This window comes from Suncus etruscus, chromosome 6 (genome assembly GCF_024139225.1).
Source record: "Suncus etruscus isolate mSunEtr1 chromosome 6, mSunEtr1.pri.cur, whole genome shotgun sequence".
NCBI lineage: Eukaryota > Metazoa > Chordata > Mammalia > Eulipotyphla > Soricidae > Suncus > Suncus etruscus.
In genome coordinates this window covers 25954381-25972429 of record NC_064853.1, presented here as the reverse complement: position 1 = coordinate 25972429, position 18049 = coordinate 25954381, and the positions used below count along the sequence as shown (strand labels likewise).

At 46.3% G+C, this 18049-nt stretch overlaps 1 protein-coding gene across 2 annotated transcripts in view; it reads left to right on the top strand.

The window, feature by feature from the left end:
• Positions 1-16474, top strand: part of ZFYVE9 (zinc finger FYVE-type containing 9) — a 167226-nt gene extending 150752 nt beyond the window's left edge. For both annotated transcript variants that reach the window (XM_049774628.1, XM_049774627.1), the window contains 6 exons: positions 4219-4369; positions 5948-6028; positions 7486-7648; positions 11514-11619; positions 14512-14688; positions 16219-16474. In XM_049774628.1, the coding sequence (XP_049630585.1) occupies positions 4219-4369; positions 5948-6028; positions 7486-7648; positions 11514-11619; positions 14512-14688; positions 16219-16380 (840 nt within the window). In that variant the 3' untranslated portion in view covers positions 16381-16474. The remainder of the gene's footprint in view (positions 1-4218; positions 4370-5947; positions 6029-7485; positions 7649-11513; positions 11620-14511; positions 14689-16218) is intronic.
• Positions 16475-18049: the final 1575 nt, after the last annotated feature.

Here is an 18049-nt window from a genome sequence, read left to right as displayed (position 1 = left end):
CCACCGCTTTAGCCCCGCAGTTTGTGATTTTGAAAGTAGATATGAAGTGGCATGATCAGAGATGTACTTTGGTGTGTGTGTGTGTGTTTGTGTAATACATTATATTAAATCTGAAACTATAAAAATTAGTTAAGTGGTTGTTATTTTATTATAGAAGAAGCAGGCAATTAGGTCTTATACTAGGGAGAAATACAAAAACTTACAGATTTGAATTACAAGTAGAAAAATGGGGACTGGAACAACAGCACAGCAGGTAGGGCATATGCCTTGCACACATCCAACCCAGGTTTGATTCCCAGCACCCCATATCATTCTCCAAGGAGTGATTTCTGAGCAACCCAGGTGTGCTGCCCCTCAAAAAGGGTAAAGAAATAGCACAGTTAAAATTCTGTCATTATCTGACAAATATGCTTATGTTACAGTAAGTCAGACTTCCAAGTATTTGAAAGTCCTTTTCTTTTTCTTCCTTCCTTCCTTCCTTCCTTCCTTCCTTCCTTCCTTCCTTCCTTCCTTCCTTCCTTCCTTCCTTCCTTCCTTCCTTCCTTCCTTCCTTCCTCCCTCCCTCCCTCCCTCCCTCCCTCCCTCCCTCCCTCCCTCCCTCCCTCCCTCCCTCCCTCCCTCCCTTCCTTCCTGAAAGTCCTTTTCACTAGGAGTTTCGATCTTGCTGGCTGTGAACACCGGTCAGGGGGTGCGGAGTTCGGATCACCTTTGTGTTTTACAGACATAGACCAAATTAAAGACATTCCAGTGCCCCCCCCCAAAAAAAATTTTAGTGTTTGGGGCTAGAAGAGTTAGTGCAATGGGTAGGATGCTTGTCTTGCAAGCAACTGGCCTGGCCGAGTTCAGTCCCTGGCACCCTGTCTATAAGAATCATTAGTAAGCCCTCAACACAATTGTCTCCTGGCAAAACAAACAAACAGAGTGTAAATGTTTGTATATTTTAAGGATGAAATGTTACTGTTTGCATTACCAAGTGCCAATATTCCTCTCCCATAGTTCACTGGAGCCCCCAATCTCAGGGAAATGATTTGTTTTTCTAGTGAATTTATATTAAATGTTTGAATTGAAAATTAGCTTCATCTGTTTAGTGTAAACAAAATCAGAAAGTACATTAATGTAAAATTTTTTAATTATGTGAACATAACATTTAAAATTGCTCTAAAAATTATATTAGTTTCTTTAATGTGATACAATAAAAAAGTACTTAACTTAGTCACTGTGTTGACTACTATATGAGGACTCTTTAGCTGAACTACTCTATTTGCAAAAAACCCCTTACTTTAAAGTAATCTTTGCAAACAATAGTGTAACGGTAGTGCACTTGCTTTGTATGCTACTGACCTGGGTTTGGAGTTCAATCCCCAGTATCCCATATGGTCCCTTGAGCCCCACCAGGAGTAGTCCTTTAACTCAGAGCCAGGAGTAAATCCTGAACACCACTGGGTATAAACTAAAACCAACCAAAACCAAAAAAGTTTTAGAGAAACCTTGATAGAAATGAACAATGGTTAGGGTTAATGAGGGTTAATGTCAGTATAAGAGGGATATTCAGTTATTAATTGAATGCCTCCAGTATATAGTAATATATTAAAACATTAACTTTGGGGGCCAGAGAAATAGCATGGAGGTAAGGTGTTTGTCTTTCATGCAGAAGGTCGTTGGTTCAAATCCCGGCATCCCATATGGTTCCCCGAGCCTGCCAGGAGGAACCCCTGAGCGCTGCCGGGTGTGACCCAAAAAGAAAAAAACCAAAAACCAAAAAAACATTAACTTTTCAAGAGAGAAATATAACCATAGATGCTGATAGCAGCATTGTATTATTATAATACCTAAGAATAAATTTAAGGAATAAAAGACCTATACCCTAAAAATTATAAAATGTTGCTAAATAAGTGAAATAAAATTAGAGTAAGTGGAGAAATGGAAAGGACATTTCACTTTCTTCATGGATTGGAAAATAGTATCATTAAGGTACCAGCTGAAGCCTCATCCCCCCATTCTTCCTAGGTAACTTGACCTTACCTGCAAGACCCCGCCCATTTCCTGGGAGGGGTCTTGGAAAGGGTAGATAAGACTTTGTCCAGAGGGGATGAGGCCCTTTTTGGTCTTTTGCCAGCATGGAGGTCAGAGGGAAGATGGCTGAAAGGAGTTAAGATTCAGGGCTAGCTAAGAATGGCTGAATGCTTAAAAGGTTATGATATAGGCCACACATGTGGTGGATAGGGCATGAATAAGGTTGATGCTTCCTGAAGCCTGCCTGTGAGTGAGTTCCATACCCGTCGCTTTCCTGGACCCCAGACCTGCCGGTTGATGGGGGATGAAGCCACGTGGCCATGGCCTAAGAATAAAGGCCTCCATCCTTCTCCATCCAAGCCCATCATAAGGGCGAAATGCAACACCAGCACTATAGATCCAGTGTAAACACTGTTAGATTTTTTTTTTTCCCAGAAAAGGAAACACTGATATCCAAACTCATTTTGCATTACAGAGGCCCCTATAGCCAAAATGATCTTGGAAAAGCACAAGGATTCACACTTTACAATTTTGGAACTTACTGCAAGTCAGTAGTAACCAACAGTATGTTTCAACATGGAGTAGAATAGAATTATTCAGAAATAAATTCATACATGTATGACTGGTTGATTTCAATAATGCTAGTAAGACAATTGAGCAATGAAAGAGTAATTTTCAAAAAAAATGGTGCCAGAGAGGCCAGAGAGACAGTACAGTGTGGGTCATGTACTTTCTTGTATATGACCAACCTGGATTTCATTCCTGATATCATATATGGTACCCTGTGTACCACCAGCAGTGATCCCTGAGCACAGGGCCAGGAATAAACTTTGAGCATAGCCAAACAAAGCAAAATCAAGCAAAATAAAATGTGAGAACAATAGAATTTTGTTGTTGTTGTTGTTTTGTTTTGTTTTTGGGTCACACCTGCCAGCGTTCAGGGGTTACTTCTGGCTCTGTGCTCAGAAATCGCTCCTGGCAGGCCCCAGGGACCATATGGGATGCCGGAATTCATACCACCATCTGTTCTGCCCCAACAATGGAATTTCTATGTGTAAAGGAATTCCCTAACTATATTATTCATATCTACTTCATACCATGTATTAAAGTTTATACTAAAAATGATTTTGAGACCTATGAATCTAAGAGTTAAAGCCATAAAATGCTTAGAAAAAAGTATGAGGGTATGTTTTCATGAACTTTGAATTGACATTAGATCCTTTGATTTTTTTTTAAAAGCATAAGCAATTAAAAAATTAGTCTGACTTAGTAAAAAAAAACCTTTTATGCATAGAAGGATATTAATAAGTAAAAAATAGTTCATGTAATATAGTAAGACACTTGCAAATTATATGCCTAATAAGAATTTGTTGTATAGTTGCTTTCTCTAAAAACGAACCTGGCAGTGATCAGGGCTTACTCCTGGCTCTTTGCTCAAAGATCACTCCTGATGTAGCTTGGGGAGTCATATGGAATGCTAGGGTTTAAACTGGGGTGGGCCTGATGCAAGGCAAATGTCTTACTTGCTGTACAATCACTCCAATCGCCCTCAAAATATTTTATTACTGAGCCTTACATCTGTGAGGCTCTGGGTTCAATAGCACCTTATTAGTACAGTGAAGAGGGCACTTGTTTTGCCTACTGCTGGTCTGGTTCAATCCTGGGCACCACATATGTTCCCCCAAGCTCCACCATGATTGATTCCTGAGCGTGGAGTCAAGAGTAAGTTTGAGCACAGCAGTAAGTGTCCCCGATCCTAACCCACGAAAACCAAGTCCAGGTACAACAATCCATACTAGCGACACTCACTAGACCTAAAAGCTGAACATAGCCTAAAACAAAAATGAGACTGGATTTTCACATTGTTTTTTATTATTTGAAAAACTCTTTGTCTTTTTTAATTTATTTTTAGACTTTTGTCCATATCTCTTGGCACTCAAGGCTTACTCCTGGCTCATTGCTCATGGATCACTCCCGGTAGGCTTAGGTTACCATATAGGGTGCTGGGGATTGAACCGAGTCGGTCATGTGTAAAGCAAACACCCAGTCCACTGTACTATCTCTTTGGGACCTCTGTACCACTTTAATATTCTGTTTAATCTTTGAAAAAGGTAAAGAAATTAGAATATAGCAAAACAAAACAGCAACAACAACAAACCCAGCCTGTTTCTGGCAGAATGAGAAAGTTTTTCTCTTCCTTTGCAGATGATGAAAGCCATGAACAAGTCCAACGAGCATGTCCTTGCAGGGGGGGCGTGCTTCAATGAGAAGGCTGATTCCCATCTCGTGTGTGTCCAGAATGATGATGGCAACTACCAGACTCAGGCGATTAGTATTCACAACCAGCCTCGAAAGGGTGAGTATCGCTATCGTCATGAGAAGCAGGGGTCACTGGATCTGCCCTCTCTCCTGTACTCTTCTGTGCAGAGGGACCACAGCTAATTGGACTAATTAAACTTTTGTTTCGTTTTTTGGGCCACACCCAGCAGCTCTCAGGGGTTACTCTTGACTGCATTCAGAAATCACTCCTGGCAGGCTTAGGAGACCATATGGGATGCTGGGGATTGAACCCAGGTCAGCCACATACAAGGCAAACACATGGGTCCGGAGTGGTAGCGCAGGGCATAAGGCGTCGTCTGCCTTGTGTGCGGTAGCCTAGGACAGGCCGTGATTTGATCCCCCAGCGTCCCATATGGTCCCCCAAGCCAGGTGCAATTTCTGAGCATATAGCCAGAAGTAACCCCTGAGCGTCACCGGGTGTGGCCCAAACAAACAAACAAACAAACCAAAAAACAAGGCAAACACACTACTCATTGTGCTATCTATCAATCCAGCCTCAACATTTTCAAACATTTTACTCCAGATATTGTGGAATTCCTAAGTAGCTAGACCCAACCCAGAGTTGTAGATGGACTTTTTTTTTTTTATTGAATAACTGCAAGATAGTTATAAAATTGTTTATGGTTGTTTTAGTCAGTGTTCCAACACCCGTACCTTCACCATTGTTTATTTTCCACCACCAATATTCCCAGTTTCCTTCCAGCTTTAGCCTGCCCTAACCTATGCCCCATCTATGACAGACACCTTTTGTCTTTTATTCCCCTTTTACTTTTTAGTCGGCATGGTTTGCAGTACCGTTACATAAATATCACTATATGTAGAGTTGCTGTTTTTTTGCTTTATCTTTCTTTGATTAGTGGGTACATACCTAACTGTGCTCAGGGACAGGTTCCTTTTCTTTGGCCCTCTTTTTTTTTTTTTTTTGGTTTCTCGGGCCACACCCATTTGATGCTCAGGTTTTACTCCTGGCTAAGTGCTCAGAAATTGCCCCTGGCTTGGGGGGACTATATGGGACGCCGGGGGATCGAACCTCAGTCCTTCCTCGGCTAGCGCTTGCAAGGCAGACACCTTACCTTGCAAGGCGCCACCTCGCCGGCCCCAAGGCCCTGTTTTTTTTTAATTATTTTTTTTGGGGGGCCACACCATTGATGCTATGGTTACTCCATGCTCTGCATTCAGGAATCACTCCTGATGGGCTCAGGGTACCATATGGGGTGGTGGGATCAGACTTGGGTCAGCCATGTGTAAAGCAAGCACTCTACCCACTATCCTATATCACTTGAACCTGTTTCTTGCTTTTGATGGTAGGAATTCCTATCAAGTATTTTTTTTTTTTTTTGGTTTTTGGGCCACACCCTGTGACGCTCAGGGGTTACTCCTGGCTATGCACTCAGAAGTTGCTCCTGGCTTCTTGGGGGACCATATGGGACGCCGGGGGATCGAACCGCGGTCCGTCCTAGGCTAGCGCAGGCAAGGCAGACACCTTACCTCCAGCGCCACCGCCCGGCCCCCTATCAAGTATTTTTTGTTGTTGTTGTTCTGAATCTCTTCATATGAAGATTTGAATCACTGAATTAATTCTGTCCTATTTCAGTGACTGGTGCCAGTTTCTTTGTGTTCAGTGGAGCTCTGAAATCCTCCTCAGGCTATCTTGCCAAGTCCAGTATTGTGGAAGGTAAGGGATGCATTATTTCATTCTTGCACATTCATCCAGTTCTAACTGCAACTTAAAACGGGAAGTGTCACAGGGAAGCCTTGCCTCTTGGCTGTTTCTTGCCAACCAGACCAGCAATTTAGTGCCAGGGCCTAAGGACACTGTGGTGCAGCTTGACCTTTGTGCCAAGGCTTGTCTGGGCACTAGAGCAGAGCTGTAGGGCTCTAGGGCCAACCACATGCAAGGAATCTTCCAGAAAGCCTGTTCTGTCTCTCTGACTCCAGCATCTGCCTCTGGCTTGTTACTCGGCACCATCTCACACTTCAGCTCATTAAAACGGTACTGTGGGTGCTCAATTCTCCAGCAACATGAGTGAATGGTAGAGAGAGATATAAGGGACAGCGAGGTGAAATGGGGGAAGGGGAAGAGCCTGTCTGCACTCAGGGAGCTGCTACCTAAGAGGCGCAGTTGAGTTCAGGAGGACAGCTGTAGGGATAGAAGATACAGTTCGGTCTTTCTCATGAACACTGTGACCCTCATTTGGGTGGAGGAAGGGGTCCGGAGGCTAGTTCACTATAATTAGGCATGGCACATATTCTAACTGCAGTTAATTAAATGAGTTAATGAAACGTTAATGAGTTTACTGCTTCTTTTCTTTGCCAGTTGTTCTTCTCTGTATTTTGATCTTCTATTCTTATTGCATAATAAACTAGCCCAGACCTTAATGATTGAACATTAGCTAATTCTCATGCTGGCTGGTTCCTCTAGGTCAGGTTCTTGATAGGTCTGATCCTGCTTAGAGGTAGACCCTGCTTAGAGACAGCAGCGGGACTAAGGCGCTTACTTCATATGTGGCCCACTATGATTCACTTCTCAAGACCAGAAGTAGCCCCTAGCACCACCAAGTGTGGCCCCAGTTACCCATTCCTCCTTCATCCCCACCCCGAGAAAATAAAAGGATGTCATAGTCTCACTTGCGACGCTTGGAAGCCTGGCAGTTACGTGGTGGTCAGGATCTAGGGCATAGCCTGGGGCAGTGTCAAGTCCAAATGAGGACATAGATCCTTCCACCTGGACACCTTGCATGGCTTCGCTGCCCAGGGTTGTTCCTGCTTTCACAGCAGCTCCAGGCTCCAAGGAGTGTTTCAGCTGGCAGACAGAGACTGTATGGAAAGTCCCACTCAACTTCCCCACTTGGGAGAGGGGTGCACCTCTTATGAGCTATCTCAAGAGAAACCCTGGTATTTCCAAAGTGAAAGGCCCAGGCAGGTTCTTGGTCAGACAGGCATTCTCTGCACTCGCACCTTGTACCACCAGTGCTAAGTGAAGATGTGCAGAGAACAAGGTCTCGGAGCAGTCGCTGTCCCTTATGACACAAAAGATTTTCACATTTTGGCTCACAAGAGTTTGCCCAGTGCCCTGCACACAGCTTCTTCTGCCCTTCACCACTTCCCTCTTTGTCTCCGTCTGATTCGCAGACGGCGTTATGGTCCAGATCACGGCCGAGAACATGGAGGCCCTGCGGCAGGCGCTGCGGGACATGAAGGACTTCAGCATCACCTGTGGGAAGGCAGATGCCGAGGAGCCCCAGGAGCACCTGCACATCCAGTGGGTGGATGATGACAAGAACGTCAACAAGGGGTGAGTGCCTGAACTCCAGGCCTGTTGCTGCAGCCCATGGGTGCTTTCTGGCTTCCGGGACAGTCTGGGAAGCAGAGATGGTCAGAATGCCGCTTCCCAGACTGTAGTTTCCTTGGCCTGTGAGGAGAAGAAAGAAAGAAGGAAGGAGCTGACAGGGACAGTCCCTGAGCCACTGGTGCTCTCTAAGCTGCTGGGCAGCGGTGACTTGGTCTCGTGGTTGTTCCCATGGCCCTGGCGAGGACTGACCTGGACACAGGCAATGCCAGTTCAGGTCTCCACCTCTTTATGGGCTGCCAGGCTGGTGTTTCAGGCCAGAACCCTCTTTACCAGGGAGTATTTCAGAAGGACGTCGTCAAGAAATGGCTGAGGCTTGAGCAGAACCTGATGAGCCATGAAGTTAGCTGTGGCCAATCTGGTGTTCCCATTGGGGGAAACACAGGAGCTCTAGGAGGCAGAGGACACTCAGAACATGCACATTAGGCTTGACAAGAGATTTTTCTTTTTGTGTGTGTGTGTGTGGGGGTTGGGCCACACCTGGCGATGCTCTGTATTCAGAAATCACTCCTGGCAGGCACAGGGGACCAAATGGGAGCACATGGAACCACTCTGACTCTCATACCCTGCACCTATCCAACTTCACATCTGGTTAGCTTTCCTTCAAGATGTCCAGAGTCCCCTGGCCTATCTCCCTGCAGCAGTACCTCAATGGATCTGGCTCTGGCCTTCACCTCCAAACTGATTTTCCTTTTCTAATTTTGAGCCAAAGCTGATTTTTGGGAATGGGGGTGGGGGTAGAGGAGTGGCACGTTCAGCAGTGCTCAGGGACTTCTGATACTGCTCAGAGTACTTTGTGCAGTGCAGGGGATCAGCCTGCACTGTTTGTTATGGGGCAACATCCAGTGACATTCGGGGTTTCTTCCTGGCTCTATGCAGAAGTTACCTTTTTTTGTTTAGTTGGTTTTTGGGCCACACCTGGCAATACTGAGGGGTCACTCCTAGCTCTGCACTCAGGAATTACTCCTGGTGGTGCTTAGGAGACCAAATGGGATGTTGAGACTCACCCCAAACTGAGTCTGTTTTCAGCTCAGCAGCCAAAATAATGTCACTTCTCTCTCCAGATGCCCTCAGCAACCCCCACATCCTTCCCGAATCCTTCAGGGTCAGAGGTAAATCCTCTGCCACATGGGAGCTCTTGGTGGCCACCCTAGCAGTGCACCTGTCTTTGTGCTGGAGTTTGACCCAAACTGAGACTCTGACCCCAGTAACCCTGTCAGTCCACATTGCCCTCAGTTGCTTCTAGAATATCTCTTTTTTTTTTTTTTTTTTTTGGGCCACACCCGGCATTGCTCAGGGGTTACTTCTGGCTGTCTGCTCAGAAATAGCTCCTGGCAGGCACGGGGGACCATATGGGACACCGGGATTCGAACCAACCACCTTTGGTCCTGGATCGGCTGCTTGCAAGGCAAACGCCTCTGTGCTATCTCTCCGGGCCCAAATATCTCTTCTCCATAGGGCAGACCTTAGCCCTCCTGTGTAAGCCTTAGGGCCCTTTTACCCTCCCACCCTTCTGCCTCCTGCTCCTTTCCATTTTCTTTTTCTTGAAAGCACTTCAAGCACTCAGACACACACTGTTTTGATGATTTGTGCTGCAGCCCCTTGTAAGCTTTATGATAGTAGGGATATTTTTGTTGGGGACTTCCCCCGCAAGCCGTGCTTAGGAGACCCAGGGTCTACTTCCGGTGCTTCTACACCTGGCTGTCCATGTCCAGGATCACCAGGAATGTGCCCAGGCAGTGCCGCAAAGTAGACTCATGACCTTGTGTGCACCCAGGTTTGTACTCCCTCTGACTGTTTTCTTAGCCCTGATGGGATGGATTATGGATGTCTGTGTCGCAGACTCTAGGATAATATTGGGTACCTATTTCACTGTTTTAATGGTTGAGTGAAGATACCACAATTCCTATTGGACTTGTTCCTATCAATCCATCTCCCTACAGTAATGATCCTATTCTCTATGGGCTTCTAGGAACACAAAAATGCAACCCTGCTAACAAGGATCTCAGTGTAGTTTTGAGAAAAATTGTAAAAAATAAAAATGTCCCAGCAGGCTATTGGTATGTTAGTATAGCAGATAGGGTGTTTGCCGTGCACATTAGGCTTGACAGAGATTTTTCTTTTCTTTTTTTCTTTTGGTTTTTGGGCCATGCCCGGCAGTCCTCAGGGGTTACTTTTGGCTCTGTGCTCAGAAACCACTCCTTGCAGGCTTGGGGGACCATATGGGATGCCAGGGATCAAACTCAGGCCAGTCTCAGCTGGCAATGTACAAGGCAAATACCCTACATCTATCAATCCAGTCTTGACAGAGATTTTTCAACTTTGTTATCGAAGCATCTCATCAGTGGGTGCTTTGCCTCCTTTACAAAGAGCCACATATCTCCTTACTTTCTACTGGGAATTGTCATTGCATATTATGTTTAAACATTTGTTAGAGCTGGAAAGGAATGTGGTCATTAAGATGCCAGGAAAGGGGGCCGGGAAGGTGGCGCTAGAGGTAAGGTGTCTGCCTTACAAGTGCTAGCATCGGAAGGACCGAGGTTCGATCCCCCGGCGTCCCATATGGTCCCCCCAAGCCAGGGGCGATTTCTGAGCGCACAGCCAGGAGTAACCCCTGAGCGTCAAACGGGTGTGGTCCAAAAACCAAAAAAAAAAAGATGCCAGGAAAGATTCACCCACATTCCTGTGCCAAGAGACAGCACCAATGGCCACTTCAGAGAAATATGGACACGCCTCCTTCAGCTGAGGGTGTCCCTGGGCACTTTTCTGATTCCTGCTTACCCCCACAACCCTAGTGGGTCTCCTATTTTCGGTGCTGTTTGGCATGGTGTCTACTGAGTTAGACATCATGCCTCGTGTTTTCTAAATAATTTGAACAATTTCTACCCAAATGAAGTGAGTTCCTGAAGTCTCTGTTAAACCTGATGTTTTGTAGAGGTGCTAAAACATTAAACAGGCTTGGAATTGTTAGGAAGAGTTTGGGATCTTGGTGCTGATTATTTTGAATCCTCATCAGAAGAAGTGTGTCTTGCTCTCTTCATTTCTACTTGCTACATTTTATGGGAGGAGAAAGGAAAATTACGGCCTGTTCGTTCAGTTCAGGAACTGAGGAGTTATTGGTGAACACTGGAGAAATTTTGTTATGATCAAGAATATAGATACTGAAAAAAAAAAGAATATAGATACTGGACCGGAACAATAGTACAGCGGGTAGGACGTTTGCCTTGCATGTGATCAACCCAGGTTTGATCCCTAGTATCCTATATGGTCCCCCAAGCCTGCCAGGAGTGATTTCTGAGTTCGGAGCCAGGAGTAATTCCTGAGCACACCAGATGTGTTCCACAAACAAAAGAATAAAAATACTCAAGCATCAGTTCAGACCGTCATTTGTCCCCATGCACACCTTTGGTTGAAAGAATTCTTTGAATCAGTAAATGTGTTAAACTGCCACTTTTCCAAGTAACATGTCTACAAGGGAAGGGGGGGCCAGGTACAATCCTCAGGTGGAGTATGGGGTGAGAAGTAGAATCTGTGTCCAAGCAGAGAGTATAGCAAGGTGTTGGGTGAGTATTCTGTGCCGGGGGAGAGAATGAGTCTGAGGATATTGGTCCTTCCCTCCAAGGGAATCACTTCCTGACATGATTCTGGATTTGTAGATGTGTTCATGGACCCATTTCCCTGCCTGGCCATTCCTATGAGTGTGCTGGCTGCCAGCTTCATGCTGAGATAAGCTACCCCATACTTGCTGGGCTGGGTGAGTGGCCTCTAGAGTTGCTCTGACCTCTTCTTTTGTCCTTTTGGTTTGTTTCAGTGTCATCAGCCCAATAGATGGGAAGTCCATGGAGTCTATAACAAGTGTGAAGATATTCCACGGGTCAGAATACAAAGCCAATGGCAAAGTCATTCGGTGGACAGAGGTAAGGGCTGACAGTGGGCCCTCCTGAGCACTCACTCTGTGACAGGCTAGAATACATCTGGACCATGGGTAGAGTACCAAAAAAAAAAAAAAAGTTGGTTTCTCTCCTGTGCTCCAGTTCTCTCTGATCTGTCTAAGCTCCCGGGAAGGTGCTGGCATGTGCAGCCAGCAGAGGTCTCCAGGGAGATGTTTGGAGCAGCCCCAGGACAGACCCTCTCTGCTGTCATTTCAAAGACTGGCTAAGGGACTAGAGTAATGGCACAGCAGGTAGGGAATTTGCCTTGCACACTGCCCATCCCCTGCATCCCATATGGTCCCCTAAGCCTACCAGGAATGATTTCTGAGCACAAAGCCAGGAGTAATTCCTGATTGCCAGTTGTGGCCCCAAAACAAACAATAAACAAAAAAAAAAAAATCAAAGGCAGGCTAGGGGCTGGAGAGATAGTATGGAGGTAGGGCATTTGCCCTGCATGCAGAAGGACTGTGGTTCGAATCTCAGCATCCCATATGGTCCCCCAAGCCTGCCACGTGTGACCCAAAAAACCAAAAAAAAAAGGCAGGCTGATTGTGCTGCCCTCGTAGTTCATGACTTTTATTAATAACCACAGGCTTGATGTTGGAGCAAGAATACAGCAGCAAGGTGTTTACCTTGAATGTGGCTTATCTGAGACAGACCCGGATTCGATCCCATATGGTCCCCTGAGCCTGCCAGGAACGATTTTTAGCAAAGAGCCAAGAGTAACCCCTGAGTGCTGCTGGATGTGATCCAAAAACAAACAAACAGATACCCACAGACTTGAAAAACTAGTCATTTTTCATCAGTAAGAAAATGTGGGGCAGGAGAGATAGCACAGCCATAAGGCATTTGCTTTAGACGCAGAAGGACAGTTGTTCGAATCCTGGCATCCCATATGGTCCCCCGAGCCTGTCAGGAGCAGTTTCTGAGCATAGAGCCAGGAGTAACCCCTGAGCACTGTTGGGAGTGACCCAAAAAACCAAAAAAACCAAAAAAAAAAAAAGAAAATGTAGGTTCAATGACAAAAGAGACTTGTCCAGGATTACAAGACCAAGTAAGTAACAGCACAGACATAACACTAGCTGGGGTCAGGGAGCTCTTAAAGCTCATTCCCACTCTGTTTGCTTGGAAACTAAGATGCCAGCCTGGCCCAAGGGAAAGGGCAGGGACCCTGTTCATATGGGTTAAATAGGTAAGGTTCTAGGTCTCTTCACTTCTTTTGAAGGCCACTTACATTTATCTATAAGATAAAACATTATATGGACCAGAGCGATGGTGCAGTGGTAGGGCGTTTACCTCGCATGCCGCTGACTCAGGACAGACCGCAGTTCAATCCCCCAGTGTCCCATATGGTCCCCCAAAGCCAGGAGCAATTTCTTTTTTTTTTTTTTTTTTTGTTTTTTTGGGTCACACCCAGCAGCGTTTAGGGGTTACTCCTGGCTCTATGCTCGGAAATCGCTCCTGTAGGCTCGAGGGACCATATAGGATGCCGGGATTCGAACCACCAACCTTCTGCATGCAAGGCAAATGCTTTACCTCCATGCTATCTGATCTCCGGCCCCAGCCAGATCTATTTTTGAGTGCATAGCCAGGAGTAACCCCTGAGTGTCACTGGGTGTGGCCCAAAAGTTAAAAAAAAAAAAAAGATAAAGCATTATACTAGTAAGATTTCTAAGGTTCCTTTCAGATTTTAAAGTCTTGATTTTGGGCCAGAGTGGTGGTGCAAGCGATAGGGCATTTGCCTTGCACACACTAACCTAGAATGGACAGTGGTTCGATTCGATCCCCCGGTGTCCCATATGGTCCCCCAAGCCAGGAGCGATTTCTGAGCGCATAGCCAGGAGTAACCCCTGAGCGTCACTGGGTGTGGCTCAAAAAGCAAAAAAAAAAAAAAAAATCTTGATTTTGTTTGCTTGTTTATGTTTGGGTTATACCCAGCTGCGCTGAGGACTTAATCTTGGTTCTGCACTAGGGATCACTCCTGGTTGGCTTAGGGTACCATATGGAGTTGAGGGGGGTGTTTGAACCCAGGTCAGCTACATACAAGGTCAACTCTATGTGCTCTGCTCTACTATCTCTGCAACTAGTCCATAAAGTTTACCTTTTTTGGGGAGCAGAGGGTAGGGCCACACCCGGCAAGGCTCAGGGGTTACTCCTGGCTCTATGCTCAGAAATCACTCCTGGCAGGCTCAGGGGACCACATGGGATGTCGGAATTTGAACTACTGTCCGTCCTGGGTCGACCATTTGCAAGGCAAAGGCCCTATAGTTGTGCTATCTCTCTGGCCTCTAACATTTCCCTTTTCTGCAAGAGAGGGCATACCCAGCCATACTCAGGAGTTACTTCTGGCTCTCCACTCAGGAACTATTCTTGGCAGTATTATTCTTGGGAATCATACAGGGTACCAGGGAACGAATCCTGGTAGGCCAAGTGTAGGCAAGTGCCCTACACATTGTACTATTGCTCCAGCCCTTCCAGGTTTATCTTTTATTTATTTATTTATTTATTTATTTATTTTTGGTTTTTGGGTCACACCCAGGCAGCGTTCAGGGGTTACTCCTGGCTCTATGCTCAGAAGTCACTCCTGGCAGGCTTGGGGGACCATCTGGGATGCCAGGATTCCAATCACTGTCCTTCTGCATGCAAAGCAAATGCCCTACCTCTATGCTATCTCTCCGGCCCCAAGGTTTATCTTTTAAAGGTGCAGTGTAAAACCTAAGAAAGACCTTTCTCATTCTGAGAACATGGGGCACAGGGCTCTGGGGAGCATGCAGCCTGTGCCCATCTCAGGGATCTGGGAGCAAGCCCATGGGAACTGACGTGCTGTCTTTCATCTCTCCCGGGTACAGAGTTCTAACTCTCTTTCATGGGAAATAGGTGTTTTTCCTAGAAAATGACGAGCAGCATAGTTGCCTGAGCGACCCCGCGGATCACAGCCGACTGACTGAGCACGTTGCCAAGGCTTTCTGCCTGGCTCTCTGTCCCCACCTGAAGCTTCTGAAAGAAGATGGGATGACTAAGCTGGGACTGCGTGTGACCTTGGATTCAGATCAGGTAAGATGATGTGTCAGGAGCCCTGGACGTTGTCTCTGGGCTATCTGCCCCTTCTGACATGTCAGTCCCACGCCAGTCCTGAGAGCACTGTTTTCCAGGCCTTCTCTCCTCTAGTGCTACAGGGCCAGACTGACGGTACTTAAACCATTGCTGCCTCACGAATCTTCCAAGCACTTAGTGTGAGTGAGGAGTGGTTTGAATGTCAGACTCCCCTTCAAGAATCAGTGGCCCTCAGAGAGCGGGTTCCAGGCCATCAGGGCCTCATGGCAGTGGGCACCTGCTCTCCGCCTCCCTCCACTCCTCAAGATTTCACTGTCAACTTATCCATGCTCATTAATCGGTAGTCTTTTTTGTTGTTCTTTTTTCTGTTTTTTCAGCCACACCCAGTGACGCTCTGAAATTGCTCCTGGCTTGGGAGACTATATGGGATGCCGGGGATCAAACCTTGGTCCGTCCTAGGCTGGTACATGCCAGGTAGATGCCTTATGGCTCGCACCACTGCTCCGGCCCCAGTCGGTAGTCTTAAGTCATCTACCCTTGCTTAAGTTTCTGCAGGTTTCCCTCCTAGCCTCGCTTCCTGTATGCTGTTTGAATCCCAGTCCAAACCCTACCCTACACACATACTCGCTGGTCCTTGTACCGATAGTGGAGCATCAATAATCCCTCCACATTTCTTTTGTATTTTAGATCCCTGTGATATGTGCTAGCATCTTAGCTTTGATGTAGTCTGTCATTATCAGGGGATCTAGGAAAGGTTGTGTTTTTTTCCATTAAAACTGAGGTTTTTGGGGTCGGAGAGATAGCATGGAGGTAAGGCATTTGCCTTTCATGCAGAAGGTCATTGGTTCGAATCCCGGCATCCCATATGGTCCCCCCAAGCCTTCCAGGAGCGATTTCTGAGCATGGGCCAGGAGTAACCCCTGAGCGCTGCCGGATATAACCCAAAAACCAAAAAAAAAAAAAAAAAAAAAAAAATGAGGTTTTACTTAGTGCCCACTGCTTAGTAGTGACTTCTCTGGGTTATGCACATGACGAGGCAGGTCCTTCCTCCCTGCACTGATCAGCTGGCTAGCTGGACAGGGAAGCAGCTCACAAGAAACAAAGAACAAGCATTTTCCTGCTGCCTGTGTGGCTTGAAGGCCCTTGAAGCAGGGGCTCTATTTCAGCTCAGAATCCCTGTTTATAAGTGTCAAAATCCACTATGAATGAGCAGGACAGGTTAGTTCCTGCTGTGTTCACAAGATGTACCAAAGTCATTTCTCACCTTAATTTTCACAACCAAAGTTCTAGGCATTATTCCTAATATGTACCAGAAAGGTTGCCACCCACCCTCACACCTGCTTTCTGAGAAATTAAGACTGACAGAGGGAATGTCTTAAAGTATCTAGGTCTCAAGCAGGGTCAGGGTGAGTAAATGATGGGTTGCAGGATGGCATTTCAGGGAAGAGAAGCATTTTGTGGCGGCTACCTGTGTCCGGCCCTCAGCTTGCCTCGGACCTGTAGTAATCCATCCCTTCTTTCCATGTGTAGGTTGGCTATCAAGCAGGAAGCAATGACCAGCCGCTTCCCTCGCAGTACATGAACGACCTGGACAGCGCTTTGGTGCCAGTGATCCACGGAGGGGCCTGCCAGCTCAGTGAGGGCCCTGTTGTCATGGAACTCATCTTTTATATTCTGGAAAACATTGCCTAGACAGAACTTCATTTGTTTCTGTTCAGACCTGTTGCAGCAGCTGTCACATCCAAATCATTTGCACTTTAGAACTGGAAGATCATTAAGCTTTTGTTAACACTATTAATGGGGGTGGGGGTGGGGGCTGGGGAATAGGGATGGGAGAAGGGGGGGCTGGGGGACAGATGTTCCATAATTTTAAGTCTTCTATGCATTATCCACCAAGAAGATCTGGGCAGCTTCTGTTACTGTACAACAGTTATGCTATCCTTGCAGCTAATCCCCTCTGTTGCTCTTTAGACAAGAATTCTGCTCCTCCTCCCTTTCAAGACTTACTTATGGTCCTGTGCTCAGAAAGGCCCAAACGGGTACACCCATGGCCATGGGCGGGGTGGGAGGGCAGAGGGGAAATAAAAACTGAAGCATCAGTCTTGCCGTCTCTGTACAGGATTATCTTAGGAGAAGTCCATACCAGCCTCCTCCCCCGTGGGCAAACCCGTGATTTCAGGTAGAGCCACATGAAGATGTTTGTTATTACGAGACTGTTGCTGAAACCAATCATGGACCCGAGGAGGGTACACAGGTGAATGGCAGACACAGAACAGGGCCTTTATGTGAAAGCTGACAAAATCCACCCACTTTTAGTTAGAATGTAGACTCCTACAAGTATTTTAAGAACATTTTTAGGGGGCCGGAGAGATAGCATGGAGGTAAGGCGTTTGCCTTTCATGCAGGAGGTCATCGGTTCGAATCCCGGCGTCCCATATGGTCCCCCGTGCCTGCCAGGAACAATTTCTGAGCCTGGAGCCAGGAATAATCTCTGAGCACTGCCGGGTGTGACCCAAAAACCACAAAAAAAAAAAAAAGTTTTGGGGCCGGGTGGTGGCGCTAAAGGTAAGGTGCCTGCCTTGCCTGCGCTAGCCTTGGACGGACCGCGGTTCGATCCCCCGGTGTCCCATATGGTCCCCCAAGCCAGGAGCAACTTCTGAGCACATAGCCAGGAGTAACCCCTGAGCGTTACTGGGTGTGGCCCAAAAACCAAAAAAAAAAAAAAAAAAAAAAAAAAAAAATAAAACATTTTTAATGGGAAAAATTTAAACTTCCAGTAAAGTTGGAAGTACAGAACTGAGGTCTGCTTTCTCTACCAGAGTTTCAGACTGTCCACTCTAACTTTCACCTCCTTTGCTTTCACTGTTCTTTCTCCACAAACAGTGGGGCCATTTGAGTATTTAGCTCTGTCCTTTGCCTCCTACAGCTTTCGTTCTTATTTTAGGAATGCAGGATAGCTTGCTCTCCCTCCCAGCACAGACACTCCAGACACTGATTGGAGTTTTACCTCGGGTCCTTGAAGTGACCTTCAAGGCATGTCTTCCTCCAGTAAAGCTTCAGCCTAGGATCAGACATGGCAAATAGCCTCAAAACTCTTTTTTTGTTTGTTTGTTTGTTTGTTTTTGGGATCCAAACCCGGTGATGCTCAGGGCTTACTCCTGGCTCTGCACTCAGGAATCACTCCTGGTGGTGCTCAGGGGATCATATGGGATGTGGGGGAATTGAACCCAAGTTGGCACATGCAAGGCAAACATCCTATCTGCTGCACTATTGCTCTGGCCCTGAAAAACTTTTTGAGCTTTCATATCATCCTTTGGTAATGATAGGTTCCCAAACTCCATTTAAAATAGAAATAATGCAC